Source organism: Marmota marmota, unplaced genomic scaffold (assembly GCF_001458135.2).
Source record: "Marmota marmota marmota unplaced genomic scaffold, marMar, whole genome shotgun sequence".
Taxonomy (NCBI): Eukaryota; Metazoa; Chordata; class Mammalia; order Rodentia; family Sciuridae; genus Marmota; species Marmota marmota.
In genome coordinates this window covers 33,853,758-33,881,262 of record NW_026000211.1, presented here as the reverse complement: position 1 = coordinate 33,881,262, position 27,505 = coordinate 33,853,758, and the positions used below count along the sequence as shown (strand labels likewise).

Sequence of the window (27,505 nt, the reverse complement as noted above, 5' to 3'; positions counted from 1 at the left end):
TTAGTTGTTGTCCCAGTAAAATACAAAACATTCACCTCCAAGTTTCCACATTTTTGCATACTCCATAGGAATAGATGATTCTAGTACTTTTTCTGGCTTAATTGGGCCCAATCTTCTTTGGGGCCCACCATAGCAAAATATTCTCTCATCATAGGGTATAGCAGTGACAAGTCCTGCTGGCTAAACAGGTCCTAATCGTCTTCCTTCCAGAGACATTTCTGTCTCTCCATCTGGAACACCAATGAAACTATTACCTCAGACAGAACTCTGGTGAATGTTTTTCAATTTTTACACCACTGAAAGCTTCATTATTTATTGTTTATTATTTCCTGTCATAAAAATGACCAGGGTTACCTGTTTGGTTTTCTATTTTCCCATGTTTTTGGTTATTATAATCTATGGATTCTTCAGGAAATGGGTTTTCTTTTGCCTCTGCATAAGATAGACCTTTTCCTGATCTCCTTTGCATAGAGGTCTCTCTTTCTAAACCTAACTTTGAATTTTGGGTGTCTCTTCCAAAATGAGAAGTTTTTTTCATTTCATGACTGCCTGCTATCATTTTGAGGACTATGTTCTGAAACGTAAAACACCAAAAATTATCACATTAATGCAAAATTATTGAACTACTCTTTTAACATTTTTCCTCCATCTTTCCACTCTTCACTTCCTTGGAGTCCTCTAATATATGATTGTCCGAGTTATTAGAGAAGTAAATCAATGATATGAACCAAGAAAAAATGTTGGGTAATCCAAAGTCATTTGTATTTGTTGCTCAATTTTGCATTTTTATATTGTAGCTACCTATACTATATATACTATTCTGGTAATTTATGTCCCAAAACATTAATAAAATAGAACTGTAAATTGCTAACTCAGAAATGGCTATGAAACTGCACACATATAAACTGCACACATCACACTTGTTTGCCTCCTTTCTGAATCCTGCTCTAATTTTAAAATGTACAGCTATCATTATCAACCATAGTCTAGCATTTGCGAAAATGTTCCTTCTTAAATCTTTCTGGATCTGAATTGATGTTTGAATTTCAAATAGATATGCTATTATAGAAAAGAATTAATGGTCTCATTTATCAAAGTAATTAAGAACAGGTACTACTTGGAAATACAGGAAAAAGTAGCAAAAATAATAACAGATAATGTTCAACTTTAAACCAAAAGCAGTAATGTGGTAAATATATACTAAAAGATAGTATTAAATGGCTATATTTCATGTAATAGTTTTAATTCTATTTCAGTTTGTTCTACATCTTTATTCCTCTCTTGTTCAGATGGTATTTGTATAACTTTATCATCAAATACAGTGATTAATCTTTGGTGAACAATGCTTTTTTTGTCATACATCATAATCAACACGCAGGTCGTATTCTTTTTTTTTTTTCTTGTTTGGTAGTGGTGACTGAACCCAGGAGTCCTTTGCCACAGAGTTACATCCCAGTCCTTTTTATTTTGAGACAGAGTCTTGCCGAGTTGCTGAGGGTCTTGCTAAATTACTGAGGTTCACCTCGAACTTTCAATTCTCCTGCTTCAGAAGGAGTCACTTGGATTATTCACGTGACACAACTCCAGGCTATAATTTTTCTTATATTGCTCCAGAGTCAAAACAGTTCCAAAGATGGGCACCACTGACAATCTGGCTGAGCCTGTTCCCTGCACTACAAGAAAATCTCACTGACCTCCAGACACTATATGCCAAAAGCACCTTCCCCCTGTGTCCCCAATCACTATGACGACTACCAAAGCTCTCCCCATACATTTCCAAACAACCATTGGAAGCAAAAATATATCAGGTAAATTGTTTAGAGTAAAAGGAATAAAAAAGACCTTCAAAGTTTCTGAGTAATAAAACAGATCACAGGTTAAAGATTAAGGCTCAAAATGGCAAAAAACAAAGCACCCCATTAAAACTTCACAACAAAACCACTCAAAGCTGGAGGCCAATCTCATAAATTTAAATACCTTCAAAAGTAAAGGAAAATAATTTTCTATGTAAAATTCTACAATGAAATCACCCACTAATTGTGACAAAGAATACATTTTGCAAATATGTAAGATTTCAAACACTAGCCAAGAGAGATTTAGAGAGACTTTCCCTAAGAATGTCTAACTTTTAAATATAATGCAAATGTCTTATTTTAACAAATGTATTCAATTAAATTTTTCTCGATTTTTCAATTGTGCTAACATTGTTTATTTTGTCCAAAAGTAAAGATTCAGGGTGACCATAAGCAGGACAGGAATGAGCACTTCAACAGAAAGCACATATTACTATTTTTCCTCAGACATTATTAGAAAATTAAAAATCACTGATATCTTTGATGATCAGAAGGCACAAAAAAATAGGCCATCATGACATTAACTAAATATCCTGGAGTACAAATGGAAACTGGATAACAATGCATACAGAAAAAGGTCCAATTAGGTTTGGCAGGTGGGGGAGAATTTGCTTTCAGTTCCTCTAAAGGAAAAAAATGAGACACTTCCTAGTCTCTCATTTAAGATTCTGAGTATGTGGAGTATGCTTGAAAACTATATTAACAGGACAATATTGAACTTCTTTGGTTCCATATCTACTCTACTTAAAAAAAATTCTGAACTTTTCCGTTATTATTTTTACTATTATCTAACAACTACACTTATGAATTCAATGACTCTTATACATCAGTTTTCTTGCATCAAAAGTACAGTTCTAGAAAAGCAAACAAGAAATTCCTTCATTATTTGAAACAAATAAATAAGCTTAGAAAACTGCCTGAGAGTAAAATGGAAAAAGCATTCCATTTAACTCTTAAACATTATTTTCGATTATTGAATTTATGACATAAATGAGACTATAGAATAAAATAAATAATTTTACTAATAATGAACATGCTATTTCTGTTTGGCCTTCAGTTGGACAGGAATGCATCAAAACACATTGGGGTAGATTTTGACAGAGTTTAAATGACTGCAGGAAAAGTCAGGCACTACACAAGAAAAGTAAGCTTATAAAATCTATCTCTGACTTGCTGTAAAGAACACTGAGCTTAAAACCAAATAAACTGCTCTCCTACTTTCTAGTAACGAGTCTTGGACAACGTCACAAAAACTTCCAGTTTCATCATCTATAAAGTGTGGATAATAATACCTACCACAGGATCATGGTGAAGACGCGATTATAAAATATGTGAAATTACTTTCTGAAGGATCTATATAGGGCCTTTGGAAGTAAAATGACCACTAGAATTAAATCCCAGTGCTAACTCTAAGCAGCTGTGTGACCCTGTACAATAAGGAAGATGTTACTTACCTCTTTCCTTTTCTCAGCTACTCCTGATAGTTACTGAACACTGACTACAGATAGGTCAACACTCTCCTAGTCACTGTTTATGAAGCAGTAGATAAGACCCACACCTCTCTACCCTGTGGTACTTCAGCAAATAAGTAAATAGAACAAACAACATAGCTTAGAACTGATAAAATCTGTGAAGGAACTAAACAGACTAAGATAAAACTGATGGGTTATCCCACTGTAGGAAAAGAATTTCTCTGAAGTAGTGATGTTTCAGTTTAGCTCTAAATAATGAGAAATGCTATAAAAGTAGAGGAGAGTAGTCTAAGAAAAGGGAACAACACATACAAAGGTCCTGGACTAGTAACCTGCTTCAGTAATTCTAAGCAAAAACATAATCATCATTAATTATTCATTTCAAAGGGAAAATACTATGTATTCTAATATCCCCAAATTGATATCCACTTATGGTAATAAAAACACCAAATCCAAGAAACAATGATCACACATAAACTGACATTAGTTTTAATAATAATATGGCATTTTTCTTTCATTAATTATTCAAAGATGTACTGCTGTTTTCCTGTTTTCAAATTCTTTCATAGTTATGACACACATTAAACCGAAGACTAAGTTTAAAATACACATACTTCTTATACTTAATGTTCATAAAATTAGTTTTTTAGTACCCAAAACACCATAAAAAAGAGGAAAAAAAAGTCAGTTTTAAAAGTAGGGATTGTAAAGCAGATAATTGCAATTATAAATAAACAAATCATGAGAACTCTAAGACACAGTGCAACGCGCAGCAACAACTGCAAAGATACCCCTGTCCAGCCATGCTCAAAACGCATGCAAATCCAAGCTTGTCCCTCTAATACAAGGGAAAAAAATGTCTAGTACAAGAAAATACCTCATATAGTTTAAACAAGAAAAGAAAGAGTTTACTTCAGGGCACAATAATATCCCTATTTTACAGATAAGAAAGCTGAGGAGGCTTGGCCAAGGTCACACAACTAGCACAGGTAGAGCAGGGAATGACCATCTATTCAGGTTCCAAGCCTCATTATTAACCTCCCTCTCATATATGTCTCCTCAAGCAAAACCACCATTATGCTACTAACATTAAATCATTAATAACTGTGAGTTATTTTCACTATTTTCTCCTGGAACACAGGTCAGGATTACCATAAAAATATATATATATATTTTTTGCTAGGGATTAAAAAAAAAAAAGCACTAGTTGGATAAATCTTCGTTAAATGAAACTACACCTGGTTTGAGTAACTTAGCCAACTCATCTCCCTTTCCTTCTCTGTAAACATATTGTAGAAATATGGTTATATTGCAAATTTCATACCTTAAACATGCTATTACAATGAATTTTAATTTTTCTTTTATCTCTAAAAATGTTCTGTAATGTCCTTTGAAGAAAGCCAGTTTTGCCTTTCTCCATCAGTTATTAACAGTCACCCTAAAACAGAGCTTCGTTTTCTGGTAAAGCATTTTCAATTTATTAGGCTCACACACATGTCCATGCCTGCACAGTGCCCAAACATGTCACAGGTCCTCTGGCTTCTCCTCAAATCTCAGGGCAGATTTCACTTTTTCTGAAAGAACCATCTCCCCCAACCCCCACCAAGAGGAGTCAGCCTCCCTTCCTACATGCTCTGGTACCAGCAGGACAGTGCACACAGCAGAACTGCTCCAGACTCTGCTTTGCTAGACTCTAAGAATCCCGGACCTGTTTTGTTTACCAATATTTCTCTTTCAACACAGTGCCTGGCACAGGGTTGATCCAAAAATGATATTATAGATGAGATAAATGACCACTCTCTGGTACTTTTCAAAGTGAATAAACTTTGCATTTATGAAGAAAAAACAATATTGAAAAATAAAGCTTTTGTAACTACTGTCCCATACCACTGTGGAAGCAAAATCTCTTATATTCCTTAGTCCCTGTGTTTTCCTAGCAACATCAAGAGAAGAGTAGCATCTGTGCAAGCCCTCTATGAGCATAATGATACTTTTTTCTCCTATAGAGTATATTTAAAGCAGGTGATGAGGACACGGCTTTGCTGAGCCCATTCATTATATTTCCTGTTGCTCTAAAATCCTTATTTTCTTCCTTCCAACCAACCCTATAAGTAAGCACATCAGTCGCATTTCTTTGTTTCTTAGAAAACTCTTCTGAAATTGGATTATTTTCAACTTTCTAACATACATAAAATAACATAAGAACTATTAAATCATATGTAACACTGCTAATTTACTATCACTCCCATGCCACTATCATTTATGCCTCCTCTCATTAATGCCTTCTGTCCAAAGGTACACTGGTGGACTCAGGCAAGCCAGGAAAGGTTCCCTTGTTGATAAATGGGGCACTTATATGTGAAGCACTAGACCACTGGCCAAAAATAATTTAGAAATAACTTTTGTTATTTTGCTTTAATTCAAATATTTTTATTTATTGAGGAAAATATACTAGAAAATTATAAGTAAACATAACACAACATCATTTATTATCACAATTGTAAAAACTGAAAAAAATAAGTATTTAAACAACTGAAATTGTCATATAGGAAACATGAGTCAAGTGCAAAAAAACTAAATTTAACTTTTGTGATCTCTTCTTCCAGGATCATGAGTATAATGACTCTAAATTCAGTATTATTCCATCATACATGTTCTTGCAAATGTCACACTAAACTACTACTAGATAATAAAAAAACTCTTACAATTTAGATGCCAAAACATGCTAGTGAAATTCTAGCTAATTTTTAAGGGTTGTAAAAATTCAAATAAAGGGAATTCTTAAAAAGAAATACCAAAGGAATGTTCATTTATGGGATAGAATAATATTTCTTAAAAGATCATGGTACGCCAGTATAACAGGTTATCTACTAATATATAAGCTGCTCCATGGAGAAGAAATGCTCTAACAATTAAACAAAAACAAATAAGTAGATATTTCTAACAAAATGATAGTATAAACTGATTAGTACATAATGTACATTATAGCAGAAACAGAACACTAGCATTCTATGTCTATATTTAACCAGTGTATACTTTTTGTTTTCAAAATTCTCAACTAATTCCTTTCAATTACATAAATCAGGACTTTTGGGGTAAAATATCTTTAGTTGTTGAATATTATCTATCATGATTACAGCATGCTTTATCTCTAAAAATTTAGGTAGCTCAAAATTTATATTAGTTTGTTCTATAAAAATATTCTATATGATTCTGAGATTAGAAAGTATATAGACCAGGAATATTTCCCATTTCTAACAAGTACATGTACACAAGTGGTAATTAGATGATAATGTTTTCCATGTATTATAAAAATAAAATAAAATGTTTAAAAAATATTTTGGTGGAGGCAATAACCTATCTGTCCAAACCCATACAATGAAACTATCATGCTATACTAAATGTCATTCTTGACTATTCTTTTCAAAATAACCATCTCCGTGTTTATATTGCACTTCATCTACAGAGATTCTTCAGCTTGTCCTCAACTATACTATTTCACTATTTTTCTAAGTCTGTATTCAGTGGTGTACTATACCCAACTTGAACATCTTACAAGAAAATGTGTAAACTGGCTGTTAAATTATAGATAACCTGAAATCAGCCATGGTGGGAATACTTGTACCACAGAAATCAGCAAAAACTAAAAGTCAGGCATCTCCTGCCTTTCACTTCTATACCTTCTCTAAGAGCCAGCTGTGACACATGCACCAGCACACTATTGGCATCTAGGAACCTAGTGAATACTTTCCATCCTTATCTCTCAGCGTTCTCTTCATACTCCTTCTCATGAGATGCTTTCTCATCTCCTGTGCTGAATCTTCCACCTTCATTTGATCTCTAAATTCAACTGTCTGCTTGATAACACTCCTTGATCTTTGAAACTTAGCTTGTTTTAAAACTGAACTCTTTCCTCCCAAATAAGTAAGTGCTTAGACATGCAGCATGAAGAATGACTTCTGAGTTGGGAACAAATCAGACAAGTTTCCAAATCCCAGTTCTTGACTTTTTATAGGTAATATATTTTATTTCTTCAAGCCTGTTTGCAAATGGAAGTAATATATATTTTACATTTGCACATGATTAAATGAATTAAGAGTATACAAAGCACCTACCTCAGTTCCTGACACATAGTATATGCTCAATAACTGGCAATTATTATTTTATGGTTAGTAAATGTTTAAGGAAGGGATAGGGAAATTAATTGGGGGGATAGAAGAATGGCAAAACTGAAAAAGAGGCTCATGCATTCTAGTATTCTGAGAAGAGCAACACCCATCTTACACAAAACTAAATACCAAAAAAACCAATTATATAGCATATGCCTTAATGTATGTCATATACCATAATGTAGAGTTAATATGTAATCACTATACAAATCAGATATGGCATCTACCCAGAAAATTTCAAAAATTCAAAACAAAGTACAGCTGGACCATTTGAATTTAAGAGTGCCTCTAACAACATTCTAATAAAACTGTGATCCCAAAAGAACTCAAAAGAACCTACACAAACTGGGCATAGTGATGTGCACCTGTAATCCCAGTGACTTGGGAGGCTGAGGCAAGAGGATCTTTAAGTTCAAGGGCAGCCTCCGCAACTTAGCAAGACTCTCTCTCTCTCTCTCTCTCTCTCTCTCTCTCTCTCACACACACACACACACACACACACACACACACACACACACACACACACACTAGATGGAGATGTAGCTCAGGGGTAAAACACCCCTAGTTTGATTCCCAGTAGTGTAAAAAAGAAGAATCACCTACACAATCTCTTTTCGTGACACTTTATAGAGACTAATTCTCAAAAAAGTAAGTCCTTTGGAGTAGCCTCTAGTTAATGCTAAACATGTTTATAGCAGTGCTCAATATATTACTAGTCTAAGAAAGCATCAACATTTATAATGCATTCAGAATAATTAAGATTTCTAAAATATGCATCTTAGAACTCACAAATTCCCAAGCAATTAATATGGCACTTAAATTATTAACTACATTTCTATGTATTTACAAAGTTGAAATATATAAGTAGGTTAGCAAAAGAAAGAGCAACAGAATGAAGTCTGGCAAAGACACATCAAGGGTGACCATATGCAAAATTTTCCTATCAATACTGTTACTCTTATTGGGCCCACAAAGCCTGGACCAAGAGAACATAAAAATTATCTACAAGCACAACTGTCTTCTCTATATATATGTATAAATATATCGTATAGCTGTTTGTACTTCTGAGTTGTAATGAATCTCTTCCATGTGATGTCATCATTAAAAAGTATTTAGGACAGAAAAGCTGCTACTGATAGTATTAGTTCTAGGTCAGACAAATATTTAAAAACAATGAAAGTGCAAACCAAGCAGTTTTCAATAGTGCTTGATTGAAGTATTTCCTAAGCATTCAAAAAAAAAAAAAAAACCCTACCTAATCTTATTTTGTTAAGAAACTTTTTAAATGAAGGACTAAATATTATTATAAGTTACAAATATATGCCAAGAAACCTAGTGTCTAGTTTGTGAGATAAAACAAATCACAAACTAAAGGGACATAGAGATATTTATTAAAAAGGATGTTTATTTATTCTTTACTAGTATAAACTATAAAAGAAAGAAAAATATATAAGAGCACAGTAGAAGTTTTTTTTTAATATTTTTGGAGTTATAGATTGACACAATGCCTTTATTTTATTTGTTTATTTTTATGTGGTGCTGAGGATCAAACCCAGTGTCTCACTTGTGCTAGGCAAGCGCTCTGCCACTGAGCCACAACTCCAGCCTAAATAGTAGAATTTATTTTAAATAGAATAATCAAATGTGGTTGGTATATTTGTAAACTAGCCATTCAAAACCACTACATCAAATCATAGATGAGTTACTATCATCAAGTTTAAATTCATTATGAATTAGGAGACACTAACCATCAAAAGGAGGGAGATGAAAGGAAATCAAAGGAGATGTGGGTCAGACAGTGTAAAAAGGAGTTGGAACAAGAATACCAAGAAGTCATAGTCAGGAAGAAGTGAGAGACATAGGAAGTCACAACAGAGATTCTCCTGCTGGCCTTTCAGAAGGTAAAACATGACTATGGCCTAAGTGTGATCCATGTGGCAACAACCTGAGAGACAGCCTGTAGGAGCTGAAGGCAGTCTACAGCCAGTATTAAGCAAGAAAACGGTATTCAGTACTATCCACAAGAATTTGAATTCTGCTAAAAATTAATGATCCTGTAAGAGGACCTTGGGCCTCAGGCTAGACTATAATCTTGATACGCAAAAATTACAAGATAATAAATTTGCATTTTTTTAAGAAGCTGACTGGGGCAATTAATTACACAGCAATAGAAAACTAATGTTTTGTGCTTTACAACGAAGAAAATATTGTTCTTCCATGTTACTGCTTATAATTCTGTATTGAAGATTTTTATATTAAAAATATTGAAGATTTAAGATTTTGGGCCTGAGGATATAGCTCAGTTGGTAGAGTGCTTGCCTTTCATGCACAAGGCCCTAAATTCAATCCCCAGAACCACACACACACAAAAAAAAATAATAATAATAAGATTTAAGATTTTTATATTGAGTTAAAATATATTTTTATATCTATATTAAAGAATTTTTTCCTCAAACAATATGTAGCTTTTCTAATATAATCTAGCAAAAAAGCTTCCATTTTCATGAAATCTGAATACTTCAAATCTTTTTTTAATATACGCAATGGAATGTTACTCAGCATTAAAAGAGAATAAAATTATGGTATTTGCAGGTAAATGGATGGAGTTGAAGAACATCATTCTAAGCAAAGTAAGCCAATCCCAAAAAGCCAAAGGCTGAATGTTCTCTCTGATAAGTGGATGCTGATCCATAAAGAGCAGGGGCGCTGCAGGGGGTGGGGGGGATGGGTCTGGGAATAATGGAGGAACTTTGGGCAAAGGGGAGGGGGCATGGAGACAGGAAATATGGTTGAATGAGATGGGCATCATTATCCTAGGTACATGTATGACTGCACATATGGTGCAATGCTACATCCTGTACAATCAGAGAAATGCAAAGTTGTGCTGCTGTGTACAATGAATCAAAATGCATTCTGCTGTCATATATACCTAATTAAAATAAATTAATTAATTAATAAAAAAAGAAAGATACAGAAAAGTGTGCATAATATAAGTTTTGCCTGACATTGGAGCATGTATAAGGAAATGAAGACCTGAAGAAACAGTTAAACCTGAATATTTTTCATAGTAGGTTTGATGAGGATTAGAGAGTTGTGGAGAAATCTGATAGGGCAAGACAGGTATAATGTAATAGCAATAAACTGGGGAAAACAAAGGCCAAAAAAAAAAGGAAAAGAGGGGTTGGGGTTGTGGCTCATCAGTAGAGTGCTTACCTAGCAGGTGCGAGGCCCTGGGTTCAATCCTCAGCACCACATAAAAATAAATAAGTAAAATAAAGGTATTGTGTCCAACTACAACTAAAAAATAAATTAAAAAAGAAAAGAAAAAGCATATAATCTCCAAACTTATTTGGCTGAATTTAAAATATAACTTAAAGTGAAAACTGAATATAAAAGTATATTTACTTAGTCTTTTGGAATCATATTTTTAAAACTTATTCTTTAGAAAACACTGACCATAATCCATTCTTAGGAAAAAGCCATATAGTTAACATACTTACTTTTTCAGTATTTATGTTACTCACTGAAGTATATCACATTAAGAAATACATTATATTTTCTCACTGTGTGAACATTTTTATACAACATATAATATGTAAAGATAGAATAGAGATCAATCTTACAGTCGAAATAAGTTATGTAAGATTATTTAATAAGCTTTCTAAAATAATAATTTATCTACACAGCTAAATATACCACTTATTAGGAGTAAAGTTGGGAGAAGTTATTTGGTGGAATTACTCACCATACAATCAGGGGGCATTCTTCTGTGCTTTTGTCAAATAGAAAATGCACTAAATAAGTTTTTAAACACTCAGAATAGAAATTCATATCATCAGCTGCTTTAACCTGTTTGTATAATCCCAAATAAAAAATGGCCTATAAAAAGAAACCTATTTAAAAAAGAAATCTACTTTAAGTTAGCCTACCTTCTATGTCCAAAGTCCCCATTTTAGATTCCAGGAAATCAAATAATGTGCTGTATTTTCCAGGTCTTCTTCATCTTCACATCTTACTCCATATCTCTGCCTTTTCCTCTATCTTAATACTTAAAAGTAAGACAGGCAGACATACACATATATATGTGTGTATGTATGTGCATGTATATATGTCTGTGTATATTTATATATCATATAAGTAAAATGGAAGGAGAAAATCATTGAAATATAATCAGTGTTCATTTTAAGCAGGATTTTGTATTTATTTCTCTTTTTTATATTTATTTCTCTTTTTTATTATTTTTAATAATAAAAAAGCTTTTATATTAAATAGTACTTTCAGTCCATTTGGTGCCATTTTCCCAGATGTGGAACATCCATACAAACTTAAACTGAGCAACAAATATACTCCTTACTTTGAAACAATTATTATGCTCATAGAATTAAAAACTTGAGTATTAATGAATTAATCTTCTAAATGAGCTACCTAGAAATTTGAATTTGCTTATGTAAATTATATTCTAAGGAAAAAAACATCTTACTATTTTCTTTAATAATGGAATTTTATTTTATTTTTATTTTGGCTGATACATTGTAATTGTAAATAATAATGGCATTCTTTGTGTTATATTCACACACCCACATAATTTGATCAATCTCATTTCCCAGTACCTTTCCTTCCTCTCCTCCATCCCCAGACCTGCTTGCTCTACTCTGCTTATCTCCCTCCTGTTATTGGTTTCTTTTTCTTTTTCTTTTTGGTACCAGGGATTGAACTCAGGGGCACTCGAGCACTGAGCCACATCCCCAGCCCTATTTTGTATTATATTTAGAGACAGGGTTTCATTGAGTTGCTTAGCACCTCAATTTTGTTGAGGCTGGCTTTGAACTCAGGATCCTCCTGCCTTAGCCTCCTGAGCTGCTGTCATTACAAGTGTGCACCACCAAATCTGGCCTGTTATTGTTATTTTAATTACTGCATTATAATTATACGTAATTTATATACATGTATAATTATATATATATTATTAATAATATATATATATATATAATTATAAAATGTGGGATTCACTATGGTAAATTCATACATAGGCACAGCATAGTTTGGTAGATTTCATTTCCCAGCACTTCCCCATGCCCTTCTTTCCTCCCACCCTCTTGATCCCCTTCTATTCTATTGATCTCCTGTCTCTTTTTATGAAATTTCCCCTGCTTTTTAAAATTAAGAAAAATTAAAAATAAAATAAAATTATTTCTCTCTCCCCTGCCACCACTGTCTACCTTCCACCTGAGAGAAAACATTCAACCTGTGGTTTTTTGAGTAGCTTATTTTACTTAGCATAATGTTCTTTAATTACATTCATTTATCAGCAAATAATATAATTTCATTCTTCTTTATACCTGAGTGAAATTCCATTGTAACCACAACATTTTTAAAAAAGATATTAAGAATGGAACTTGAAAAATCATATAATACCTTTTGTCATAAAATAATTTAAAAATAACACCAAATAAAATGTATTTTCTTATTAATTTTAAAAATTGTCCAGACTGTTTAGTCATTTATAAAAGTGGCATACTTTTAGAAATAATTAATAGAACTGGTCACTTTCTCTCACACTTAACCCTATTAAATAAGGCAGGGTTAGACATAGTTTATATAGAGATGCAAACATCTCTATGGTCCCGAGCTCATATTACCATTACCATGCTACACATAGTTACAGCCCTCACAGTGATAAAACTCAGTCTCTTTTGATAACATATATCACTCTGAAAGGTAAATAATAATACCTGGCACATTGCCTAATAAGTTATACCTCTTGGAGACACACTCAGAACAGGTTTCTGTTTATTGCTGTTAAGAAGTACACTCAATGCTGCTTCTAAGTTGCTGCCATTATCCATATGGCACTTGCCTGGATGCTTCCTTACTGAAGCCAATTTCTGTTATATGCTTCAGTGCCTTCTCAACAACCTGTAAGGAACAAATAGAAAGCTATGTTGACAATCTGTAAATAAACTGAGTAAATGCATTTTGCTATTTACTGTCTTTTAACTCAAAATTACATTTCATATTTATGGGGAAAAAAAGTCATACGAATACAACATTCACTTACTATTTGTTCATACTAATAGTCAAGGAAGAATCTGTATAAAAATCTATTGTGCCTTGAGTACTCTCTAACTTAGCAAGTTCCAGTGCAAATGTAAAATTAAAAAAGAAAATCTCAGAATATATAATAAACCCTTTTTTTAAAAGAGAGAGAGAGAGAGAATTTTTTAATATTTATTTTTTAATTTTTTGTGGACACAACATCTTTATTTTATTTTTATGTGGTGCTGAGGATTGAACCCAGCGCCCCACATATGCCAGGCGAGCACTCTACCGCTTAAGCCACATCCGTAGCCCCTAGTAAACCCTTTTAAACTAATATAATGAAAAGAAAATTACCCAGTAAACATTTTTCATGGTTAAAAAAGATGGAAAAATTTGATACTCCTCCATAGAAGAGAGGAAATACAATTTATATAGCACCTCTCCAAAAACTCAAAGACAAGTTGAGGCTATTTTTAATAAATATTAATTTTGTGATTGATTCTTTAATCTTACCAGCCCTCCATAGACACCTGTTTCCCCTCTGATTTAGTTCACTTTTCTTTCTGTAAAACTTCTCTGATTCATTTGCCAACATCGCTCATATTGAGATTACTGCTGGCACCACTGCCACCTCCTCCAAGTGTCTTGGTCTTTAGTATAAGAGAAACATAAAACAGATGTAAGTAAATAGCATTTAAAAATATCCTTAAAAAACAAGTTATTATTAAAATATGTTAAAAAAATAAGTAATTAAAGGTTGCTAAATTAGATTTTAGATGAAAAAATGAATAGCTTATTCTTTTTAAACAGCACAGATCACAGATAAGAACTAGCCATCCTTTCTCCTCACAAGTCCAGGTCAAACGATACACATTTTACAGGATTATAATCTTTAAGTCTCTTCAAGGCAAGTCATCAAAATAAACTTAAATGTACATCAACATAAAAGAAACAAAATAAGGATTATAATGATTAGTTGTCAGAATGATTCTAGGATAACTATATGACTGATATATTGAACCTAGGTTTTAAACCCATCTACAAAGCAAGATTATCCTTAGCAAGGTTCTAAACCTGTGTAAGACTCAGTTAAATCATGTCCATTGTATAGTATTATGATTCTAAAATCTTAGAGAGTAAACAAATAATGTAAAATTGAATGCTGTATTAAAACTACTAATTTTTATTTACATTAGTCATGTCATTTCTTATCAACTACATACAAAGTCTTTTAAGTCTATATTTCTTATTTTGTCTGACTTACTTTTAAAACTATATATGAATAAATTTGAAAACTTGATTTGATCTAATTTTTCTCTTTTCAAAACTATTATGAAAAGACGACCACAAAGAACTTTGTATTGGAAAGATACAAATTCATACGTGAAAAGCATCCTTCTTGTACAACAGTAATTTAAACATATGGTTAGATCATATTTTATAGTTTTGATAGCTTTAATAAAAAATGGGAGTGAAAACTTTGTTAGATTTTTTATTAGAGATAATGATCAATATTTAAAACTGTTTCAAAATGATTACAGTAAGAAAGCATCTTAGATATAAATGTATACAACATTGGAAAATTATTTAAAATCACATAAAAAGTGAAACCTGAAAAATAGAAAAGTCATGTTAGATGAGCATTAAAAGGTAACAAATTAATTATCTCTGTTGGGTAATTGATGCTGCATAATATTTAATTTAAAACGAAATTAAAATAATATCTTCAAAGACCAAAGACTCATTAATGAAGTCATTAAATTTGGGGTTTATGGAATTTCATCAAAATAATAGATTTCAGAATTGCTTTTCACTTCTTTAAAATTGTTACTCAAAAAACATAAAATCTAGAACCATCACAACTTAGATATTCCCCACTATGTAACTGGTATTGACCTTTATCAACTACATCATCTTGTTCACAATGTGAGCGAGGTATATGTGGAATCATCATGACTGTGACATTCAAGGGGGCTCTTAATGCTGCCTAGCAAACTTATTGTGTATTTCCCTAACCCATCTACTCTCCCATTCTATACTACTATCTTACACATTTCCCTCACTTCTTGATCCTCCAATACCTTTCCCTTTGTTGTTACTGTTATCTTGCTTCATTTTCTTACTTAAAAAAAAACTAATGATACATTTTCTGCATTCTCTTGTTTTTGTCCCATACTATTTATCACAGCTTGACTGGTTCAACTTCTTACATCCAACCTCTAAAGTTGAAATGTAACTGGATTAGTTCAGTAATCTAACTCATCTAATTCCAATCCTCCTCCTCTACAGCCTAGCCTGAACAGAACAGCCAGAATTAACCTTCTAAAATGTAGGTCTGTTAATGCTATTGCTGTGCTCAAAACCTTCAAAAAAGCTCCCTATTTTTCTCTGAATAAAGGTTCCCCATATTCTCTCTGAATATGGTCTTTACAATGGTTTGCAGGGACCAATTTAAGCTGATGGATCACCTTCTCTCTTTACTCTTCTACTTTATATCCCTTTGCCAATTCCATGGGCTCCCTTGCTTGCCTTGAACATATGTTTCTGCTTTATAGCCTTTGCAATGGCTTTTCCTCTCCCTGGACCACTCTTCCTCAGTAATTGCACAGATAATTCTCTTATCTCTTTCAAATCTTGGCTCAAATCTCACTATCTTGAGGCCTAATCAGACTATTACACTCAAAATTGCAGCCTGCAAGTTACTTATTTTATATGTTTATATTATTTATGATACAGATCTTCTATAGTATGCATGGATTAGTCCTAAAATTCTTACTGGGTAACCTTAGGCAACTCCCTAGTAATTTAGTTTTAAATCTCCACCAACTCTCTGTTATGTAAGTTGAGAAGTTATTAAATCTGTTCATCTCTAAAAAATAAAAATGTTATTTTGTAATTTTCAAACATGTTTATTGAGAGCTTTGAGGAAAGAAGTGTCATGATCTATGCCAGTAATAGTAGTAGTTCTAAACATCTTAAAAATTGTCCGTTTTAATATTCACAGTAACCATATGAAGTAGGTACCACTATTGTTCCTGAATTTCACATAGATGAAGAGTGTTGGGGTACAAAAGCTAAGTACTTAGTTCAAGACTATCAGCAAAATATGCTTCCAGGATGTCTGATTCCAAAGCTTATGCTTTCATCTCCTATTCTAGACAGACACTAGAAAGACACTGAAGGAAGAACAACTAAAGGTCAACAAGTCTTCTACTTAAACTTGAACGTTAAATAGGAAAGCAGCTGTTAGCTAAGCTTCATTATGGTTTTTGAATAAAGGAAACTATTTCAATCTCACTGGTAAGAAAAGTCTAAAGAACTAATTCATAAGCTTAAATTTCTTATCCAAGGCTAAAAACCAATAACTAGAGAAAACACACATTCCAAATTAGCAATAAATTCAAAACAATTAAAAGAGAAGCCTTGGCTAACAATAATGTAAAATGGAGTGTGTGTATGTGTGTTTGTATAAATACATATATATCCCAAAGAAAAAATTACTTTTTCTATAATTAAGAAAGAAAACTGAAAAAAAAAATGTTGATGCTGATCCATTGAATTATCCTTGTAAGTTACTATTTCTCAGAAGCTATTATTATATGAGAAAATTACCCTGTAAAATGGTAACTAGCCCAATCAACAACAAGAAATCCTCTGCTACAGAAAAAGTGTTGGGGTCAGTTAAGAAGAAAAGGAAGAGGGAGAATAAAAGCAATTAGCCACCAAGAAAAAATTTCCTGGAATTGCAAAGGAGATTTGGAAAGAAGAACAAATGAATAATATGTGTACACTTAAGACCCCATTATGGATTATGCAAGAAGGATGTTGTCAAGGATTTCCTGAATAGTTGAAATATTGTCTGAATATTGTCTTTTCCTGAAAAGGCAATAATAACCATGAGTAATCAACATAGAAAATAATGATAAGACATAAGAGAAATCTGTGACTATTTAATTTCTTACTTCTTTACTCTTTGCAACTTATGCAATAGCGACAGTCCTTTGCTTTTTAAATTCATTATTACCACTTGTAGGTTTAACAAGCATTGTAACTTGCAACACCTTTCTCCAATCAAGTTCTCAGTTATCCACTCAGACATGAGATAGATATTTCTGGTAAAATAAGTAAAATAATTCAGTAATTTCAAAAGAGATTAAAGTTTTCATTAGTATTTCTTCAAAAGAAATATTTGTATCTTTTATAATAGCTGAGATTCCATGAAAATAAAATCACAAAAACTTATATAAGAAGAAAAAAAAAGGTAGAAAACTGATTAAAGTATTGGGGGGGTGGGGGTACTGGGGATTAACCCAGGTGTGCTCTACCACTGAGCTTCATGCCCAACCTTTTTGATTTTTTATTTTGAAACAAGATTTCACTCACTAAGTTGCTTAGGGCCTTGCTAAATTGCTGAGGCTGGCCTTGAACTTATACTCCTCCTGCCTCAGCCTTGGGAGCCACTGGGATTACAAGCATGCACCACCATGCCCAGCTAAAGTAACTTTTTTAATAATTTAATCAGTAAATAAAATTAAAACTTATTCAAAAATGTGGTCCTCTGAAACTCCTCAGGGCATACATATATTGAACCAAGAGGTGTAAGTTTCATTTTTGGGTAATCACATAAAATAATTTTAGATTTCAAACAGTTTAGACTAATCATAAGAAAAGATAAGTTTGATTTTGCAAATAAGGGCTCAGTTTCCTTTTTATGCCATAATATGTCATAATATCCATGTCAATTGGGCAGTGTAGTTATTTTAACATATAAAAAGATCATTTTGAACTTTTAAAACAAAAGCTAAAAACATACCCTCTGCCCCAATCAGGCTAAAAAGTTTTATGTTTTGTAATTTATGAAAGAGAAATATTATCACCAAATTACTAATAAATATGTCACTATTTTCAAATGTAAGTTATTAGAATGTTTGCACTTTGTGTTCATTCTGGAAGTTTTTATTATACTGGAAGAATATCCTCAACATTAATGATACAACAGGACTTCACACCTCCTTTAATCTTGACTATCCATTGTTCCAAAACACAGAATAGATCAGTATGTTTTAAAAATACTTCCAAAATAGCCATAATGCAAGAATAATCCTAATTTAATTTTAAGTAGACCATTTAAAGAGGAGGCCATCAACTGATCCTACGTATCTGATCAGTAGATGCCTTTTTTTATACCAAGTTTTTTTAAAACACAAAATAAACTTTGTTGTGGAAATGTAAGTATCTGCTTCCTAACTTTATATCCTGAACTCATATTCATTCTCAGCCAGCACTCTCAGCCAGTAGAAATACAAGGCAGATTACCAGTAGTTAAATTTTGGTGCTATCATGAGAAGAGCTAGGTGCCACAGGGATTATCCTCAGATTCGACCTGGATAAAGCAAGGAAAGGCTGGAGGACACTGATATCAATGCAGTTTGATACTGAGCACAATGAGGAAGACAAAAGATATTAGTCACCTCAAGGTAGCACTTTATAGCAAAGGAGACTGAAAAACAAGAAGTAGACAGAAAATTTTTAGTTTATATAGAAGAATCAGAGCTGTTGTGGGTGAAAAGAAAGATACCAACTGGCAATAAAATTAAGTCTCTGATTGTGATGGATATTTGGAGTAAAGCAGAAAGAGTAGATGCCTAAAGAAATTATGCTGTATTGTGGTCTTCCTACTTTTGAATATCCCTTAAAAAAAACAAACAAAATCTTTCTCCTTATCCTAATTAGTTGTTAGCTACTCTTCAGATATGGCTCTTAAATGGCTTCAATCTTTGGGTTAAGAGCAAATTAATAAATTTCTCAAACTTCATATTTCCATAACTCCATGACCTCAGCACAAAACTCAATACAGCTTAAATATAAACAAAAAACAGTTTTCCTGATTTAAATTCATTGGAGAACATAAAAGTCACTACCTGTCTAAAAGGCACAAAAGGTGGTGATCCACCTTGAGTACCATGATTGCTTCTCTTTTGTTTTGATAAACTCTGGGGGAAAAAAAAATCAGTCATAAAACAGAAGCTACATAAAAAGACATTTACAACATTTATAATGTACTAGGCATCCCCCATGTTGAGCAGATTCTTATAAGAAAAAGGAAAAAACTTCTCTAAATTATTTCAAACAATAGTATATATTATTATATTCCTCAGTTCAATAACTAGCAAAGGTTCTTCCTTTATTATCCCTGATCAAAATACACGTTCAGATAATTTTCAGAAATATTTTCCTTATCAAGTAGTAAAGTCAAAGATATAAAGTTTGGAAACAAGAATTTCATTTTAAAGCCTACAATCTAATAAAAAAATTACCTGCAAATTATCTTCAAAATTGTTTTAGACATAAAATTTATTAGCAAATAACATACTAATAAAAGTGATTTCTAATAATTTAAGGAGACCAGATCATTATAGTTTATAATATGGAGGTGGTTCTTCAATTAAAATAAGATTTTCTTACTAACATCTGAAAACAATTCATACTTGGAAAAAATATTCAACTGATTTATTGTCCTTTAATAAAAATAAGCTTCCAAACTACTAATTTCAGTTTCCCTATTTCCCAAACTCTTATAGAATTAGAGAACTAACAATGTATTATGAATATGGAAAGAAAATATTCTCCTAGCAAAAGCAATTTCTCAGATTGCAAAATCCTTCCAAAATGCCATAAAGAACCTTCCAAAGAACTCCTTTCAGTTATCTATTCCTCCTATTAATTTTGTTTTTTGATACATTAACATGTATCTTAAGCACTAATTGTTATTTAACACATCTCAATTTTAAACTTTTTTGTGCATTTTAAATTGTTATTACAGAAAATGTTATGATTAAAATATAATGTAAAAGAGTGACAAAGTTAAAAAAATACCATGTGTACTTTAAAACATATTCTAAAGTTCCTGAATTATGTAAAAATTACTATATGTTTTGGGCAAATTATATATAGTATATATATAGATCTCAAATTATATATAGATATATATATCTCAATTTTAATTTGTATAAGAAAAAGATAATTCAAAACAGCTTTAAATCATTATAATTTACATATAATTTTCTTGTAAAAAGCTCATATAAGTTACCAGTAATATACCATCTCTCAGTAACATTATATAACTTAAAAACAACTTACACGATTTCCAATTCCTTCCTTGATGACGGTACAAGAGTCGGATTTAATCTCCCTCTATAAATACCTAGCAATCTAGACAATGTGTAAAAAAAAAAAAAAAAAAAAAAAAAAACTCCTTTAAGACATAAGACAATATGTAGTGAAAGACTGTTATCTCTGAGAGAAAGTGAAAGAAATAAACAGATGAGCTCTGGTTTTCTGCTTGGAAGCATTAAGCAGATAGAAAGCTTGGAAAGCTGAGTGGATAACATCAACTTCAACATCACCAAGTATTCCTAAGGGAAATGCTAATGAAAACCACAGTGAGATTCTACTTCATACACATTAGAATGGCTACTATCAAACACAAAATAGCCAGTGTTGGCAAGGATGTGGAAAAATTGGAACTCTTGTGCATCCGTGGTAGGAATGTAAAATAGTATAGCTATTAAGGGAAACAAAATGACAGCTTCTCAAAAACATACAAACAGAATTATCACATGATCCACTAATTCCATTTCTGAGTAGAGCAGGGACTTCATGCATTCATATTAATGCAGCATTATTCACAAAGTGGAAACAACTCTAATGTCTATCAATTGATGAACAAAATGTGTTACACACATAAAATGGACACCATTCAGCCTTAAAAAGGATGGAAATTTGGCATATGCTACAACATGGATGAACCTTGAAGATATGATCTTAAGTGAAGGAAGCCAGGACAAATACAATACAATTCCACATTATATGTGGGACCTAGAATAGTCAAGTTCACAGAGACAGAAGGTAAAATGGTGGTTGTCAGAGACTGAGTGAAGGAAGGAATAGGGAGTTATTTAATGGCTACAGAATTGTTTGAGAAGATGAAAAAGACTGGGTGATAGTTGCATAATGTTAATGTAATTAATGCCGCTGAACTTTATACTTAAAATAGCTGAACTGTCCAATTTTATGTTATGTTACTTTACCATATTAAAAAAAGAAATAAGAAAAAATTTTCAGGGCACTAAAATATTAGAATTAAATTACTTTGCAATGCATCTGGTACAGAGTTCTTAGAATCATACAAATGTACAAAACACTTAGGGTTTGAGGTGATTTTTTTTCCCCCTTGACCTTTCTGTAACCAACTCACTAGAGCTACCACACCTGCATGTAGTTTACTGCCCAATGCTCCTATTCTCTATTTTATAAGAATGTTTAGGGATCCCTGACTTCCAAAATTAACTCTTAGGATTTATGATTTTTATGTCTATACTTAATTTCTATGTGGAACACCTGCCAGCTGCTCAAGTTATTATACTGTTTCCTACATTGCTATTGTTATCAAATAAAAAAAAAAAAAACATAAAACCAAGAAGAACTAAAACTATACTAAGGTGTTTTAAAACTATTTTAAACACAAATTTTTATTACCCCCTAACAAGAAATACTAATGTGGCCTTTAAGAAGCAAACAGAAGGCTGGGGTTGTGGCTCAGAGGTAGAGGGCTCACCTACCATGTGTGAGGCACTGGGTTGGATCCTCAGCACCACATACAAATAAAATAAAGATATTGTGTGTGTATGTGTGTGTGTATCTGTCAGTCTATATATATGTATCTGCATTGAGGGTGAGGAGGTTTTTACAAATGTTTAACTGACTTACTAGTTGTTAGTGAAGTTGTTCTGACCAGGCTGTGATAAAATTATATAAGATGTTGATCTAACTTAAAAACATTTACCACACTTTAAAAAGTCTCTAATAATAATAAAAATACAATATAAACTTGTGAAAGGATCAAATGAAATTGGTGGTACTTTTCTAGGAAATTCCAAGTTCATACACTTGGCTGATTATGGAAAAATATTAAATCACTTGTGAATTACTTTCTTTTGTGACACTTTCAATTAAAAAATGCAGTTGTGGAAACTTATCTGGTATCACATGGTGCAGTATCCCAAATTAATTAGTATCATAAAAAATGAGTATTAAGAAATAAAAATGTGCCCAAACCTCCTTATTTCTTTACCTCCAAAACATAGGTACTTTCCAACTAAGAAAGTGGTACAGAGTAACATAAAGTACCAAAACCCTGAAACATTGTTAGGCTCTTGGCTGCCTTTAGTCAACAGGCAACATTTGATGGTAGCATGAGATCATCAATTTTAATTCAGAGTAATTAGCTTTACATATTTTACAATTCATTCTTTCCACTATGATATTTATTACATTTAAGTCTCAGAGATAGAAGACTATAGGGCATGATGTAACATGGGGAATATTGCATCAGAAAAGAGGAAACTTAACTTCTGGCTGCTACCCGCTTCACAGTCTTGGGGCCACATGTGGCTAAGAAAGCACCTAGCGATTAGCCAGAAGGCATTGCCATGGGTTGTGATGAAGAATGGGACCACCTCTAGGATAGGCTAGATGTAAATTCTCCCCATCCTGCTGACCTTTACCCTGATTGGCTCCTATACATTATATTAGCTCTGTGTGTTTTGACTGTTCTGGCACGTCTGATTGTCCTCCGGCAAGGTAGGGCTAAGTGAGGGCTGCGGCCAGTCCACCTTTACCTTTCTTGGTTTGTCCTGGTCAGGGCATGCTCCCCCAATCTCTCCCACAGGTCAGGAGGGAACAGGGGGCTAAAAACCCCGACAGAAGATTACTGTGACATAATGGGAAAAAAAAATCACTCCTGGATTCTGCTCACATACATCACTCACCTATTAGCTGTCGAATCATCAAGTTATTTACTAGTTCTAAAAGTAAATTTTCTGTCTTTGATATAAGGAGAGTAACTAAGATCANTTCATAACCCACTTGAATCAAAGTGTGGAATATGATATGTCAAGAAATGTGTAATGTTTTGAACAACCAACAATAAAAAATTTAAAAAAAAATACAAAAAAAAAATAATAAAAAAATAAAAGTAAATTTTCTGATCTATGTGGTCATAATGTCCCTTTATAAGACTACTAGTAAGATCACAAGAGATACAGATGCAAGAGTGCAGCACCACATCAATATAGTGCTCAACAAATATTTGTAGAAATAAACAAAGATGAAACAAACACAAATTCTGACCTCATGGTCATAATCTATTAAAAGATATAAAAAGTAAAATAGTTTGGGTGCAAGGTAAAAAGTAATATACTTTTAACATGTTTAAAAAATTCAATAAAGGAAACACTACCTCACTTTGTGAAGAAGCAAGCATTTGTTCTGAGTCTAAAATTATGGGGATCATTTGGCTATTCAGGATTAAGACAGAGAAATCAAGATGAATGGCATACAAGTGGGGAAATCATTTTTACCCAAAAGTATAACTGAAAAAAGCTTAGGCAATCAAAGAAAAGAGTAAACCTTTCCATTTGACTGTGAAAAAGAATTTAGAAAGTTGAACAGGTAAAATGTAACTAGGACTAGATTTTGAATGCCCTTGAAATTGAAATTAGGGTATTTGAAATAGAAGTAGTGTATGACACTAAAGGAAAATAATCTGGCAGAGTGCAGAAAATAAATTACAAAATGGAGAAAGGAGAGAGTTAAATGGCTATTGCAATAGTCCAGGCGAGAGATACTAAAGATCTAACCCACAAGAAGAGCAATGGAACTGGAGAGCAAGGAAATAATACACAGTTTGACTGCAGTGGACCAACAGAATTAGTTTCTGGAAGCAAAGTAGAGGAACAATGACAAGATAATCAACAGGAGTAGCAAAATGAAGATATGCAGATACAAATGGGGAAAAACCTCAACTAATGCAACTAGGAAGTACAACAAGAACATCATTATAGTGAAATTCTAACTTGCTTTCACTTGCATGCTTATGTGTATGTATATAAAACAAATATATGTATATACATTATATCCATACACCAGTTTATGCATAAACACTTGTTTTTTAACAGAAAGAATTATGAACAAACCCATTATATATAGCTCATAACTTGTATATTGGAAATTTTGAAACTTGTCAGTAAAGAAGGATTTTTTTAAAATATGTAATAAAATGTAATGGATACTTAAAATTTACATCTGCTCTAGAAGAAGAATATGCTTGGATAATGGTAGACAATATTCTATTCCTCTGATACAAAGGACTAATTTTACTACTCATTATGGGAAGATTGCTTTAAAATAAGAGAATGCAATAGAGTGTAGTATTTTTCAAGCCATTAGTTTACACTCACAATCTCTAACTCCCATTTCTCAATAAAGTATTCCATTTTCACCACCAAGAATTGTGATGTTGAAGACACGTCAACAATGCCTAAGGGCATAACCTTAGTTCCAGGTGGTGTATTCAAGCTAATGTAAAGGAAAAAGAGTTAAAAATACATTGAAATTCCTCCCCTAAACCGGAATTCAGTCTTATATTGTGATTTGGTCAAGTTCCTCAAAATACATCAACACCCAACATGGATGGATACTATTTTTCAGGAAACTACCTATCAGTATAAATAGATCAACAGGGAGAAAGTCAGAAGACCAGATACAAGACTCACATTTTCACCAAGCATGGTGGCACACACCTGTAATCCCAGCTACTGGAGAGGCTAAGGCAGGAGGACTACAAGTTGGAAGCCAGCCACAGCAACTTACTGAGGCCTTAAGCAACTTAGTGAGACTCTGTTTCAAAATACAAAGGGCTGGGGATGTGACTCAGTGGTAAAGCACCTCTGGGTTCAATCCCTGGTATCCCTAGCCTCAAAACAAAAAACTCAAAACAAAAAGCTTAATGACAAAGAAATGTATTTTAGTTCCACATGTTAAAACAATTATGGGCAATAATAATCACACAAAGTTATGGTAAAGACAAACAGAATTAAAGACATTTAAAGTACTTTCTTAATTCTATCATGCTACATAAATATATTTGTCTTCCCACCCACACATTGAGCTTTGGCTATGAATTGCAAAATTTCAGTATGCTACAAAATTAAATTTTAATACAGAAAGATGTTGACCAGCAATAATCCTAGAAATTTAACAACTATATGAACTATAGTAATCTATAAAAAAATAATGCTCTTTGTTGATAACCATTGTAAGGGTCCGGCGAAGCATCGGAGAAAGAGACCACCAAGTGACCACTCATGCAATTGGCAGAAGGGGATTTATTGATCTAACATGCTAGGGCTCCGTGCCCACTCAAGAAGGGAGAACAGCCCAGAGCCCAGAGCAGGGGTTGTGCAATGCTTAAGTACACTTTTTGGGGAGGGCGGGACTTTACATACATCACAGTCTCCTTTAACAAATCATCATACACCGCGGGAAAGTCAAACAACAATTCTTAGACTTGATTAGTACATACATTGGAGGGAACAGGTCAGGCTGGAGTGATAGGTCATTCCTAAGGAGGGGATTACATTCAAACTGATTGGTTTGGGCCTTGAATGCCTACGTGACAAGCTGCACAGGATCTTGAATGCTATAAATCAACTAAATGGCCAGTAAGGCATTGTCTTAACTGCCTCAGGAATTTAACCCATGCTTTGCAGTTTAGAAGCAGGTTTACAATGCCTGGTCCTTTACATTTTAACTCAGGCCTTGCAGCTTAGAAACTTTACAATGCCCGGTCTTTTACCCTTTAACTTTTACACTTTAACTTCAATTTCTTTTACCCTTACACCATCATGTTAAAGATCAAATGAGAATTATTTACACAATAACTTTAAAAGGCCTTTTAACACACTAACTTTAAGCTCTTTATAAACTAATTTTAAACCACTAACTTTTAACGCACTAACTTTTAAAGGACTTTTTTATGATAGGTCAGTATTATTAGATTTAGGGCAAACATTATACCACGATTCCTTTTATAGAAAACAGAGACAAAATATTTTACCTTCCTACCAACCTTTTAGTAAAGAAAACAGGGGGAAAAGTCTATTTCATCACATAGGTTTTTTCTTAAAAAAAAAAAAAAAAAAAAGACACATATATGGAGTCCTATCCCATCTCCTCCCACATACAACAAAGAATATAATACTCCAAACAGTATTCATAAGGAAATCTGCCCTAAAAGGCTTAAGATGAATTGGAAAATTATCCTAAGATAGTTTCACATTATTTACTTTTGAAAAGCACATGAAATTCACCACATACTGATAAATGCAATATCAAATCAATTAATAAGTGTTAATATCATTGGTTTACTTTTAAGAAAGATAGTTTATAAGATAGTTATTAACAAGAAGAGAGTATTCCTGTTTTTAAAGCTTCAAAAAGCCATACAGAATAATTCAGATTATATAACAAAAATCATTCTGTATATGTTATATGTATGCAATTTTTACATATTAATGATCTCTTAATAAAGTCATTAAAAATTATTCTGAGGACCCTAAGCTTAATCATTACCAACTATTAGATATACAGCTACTAAGCCATCAGAAATGAACTATAACAAATTTAAGGGAATTCTGTTTGTTCTGATTAATGAATGACCTAAAAATTTCTGAAAAAATTAAATAGATTAATATTCATTCAGGACATCTTAAATTGATTTTTATAATTAAAACTGACTAACTTCATTCTTAACCATTTTCTATACAGAAAAAGCTTAAATGCAAAGCTCTGTAATTTTTCTTCTGAAAAATTATTACACTTAAGAATCCATTCCTTCTTTTTGAAGTTCTTAAAATCTATTTTGAATAGTACCTTCAAGTATTCTTTAATAAATATATAAAATAAAGTGCCAATTACCTCATTTATGGAGTATAACTGTATTCTACTGCTGTGCAACTTGTATGACCATCAGTCATCTGCAAACACAGCATCCTTGGTGCAGGCTAAATTCCTCAACATCCTTTGGTATAGCAGCACTGCAAACTTTTTGAATTTGCAAAACACATAAATC

General features: G+C 32.6%; 1 protein-coding gene across 1 annotated transcript; it reads right to left on the bottom strand.

Annotated features, from left to right (window-relative positions):
* Positions 1-27,505, bottom strand: Tdrd3 (tudor domain containing 3). Its single transcript, XM_048791770.1, is given in 10 exon segments — positions 1-274; positions 276-574; positions 8,451-8,470; positions 13,253-13,346; positions 13,348-13,431; positions 14,064-14,183; positions 17,496-17,645; positions 19,455-19,526; positions 24,834-24,951; positions 27,352-27,505. Coding segments are annotated over 10 exon segments (1,305 nt in total). The 5' UTR covers positions 27,426-27,505.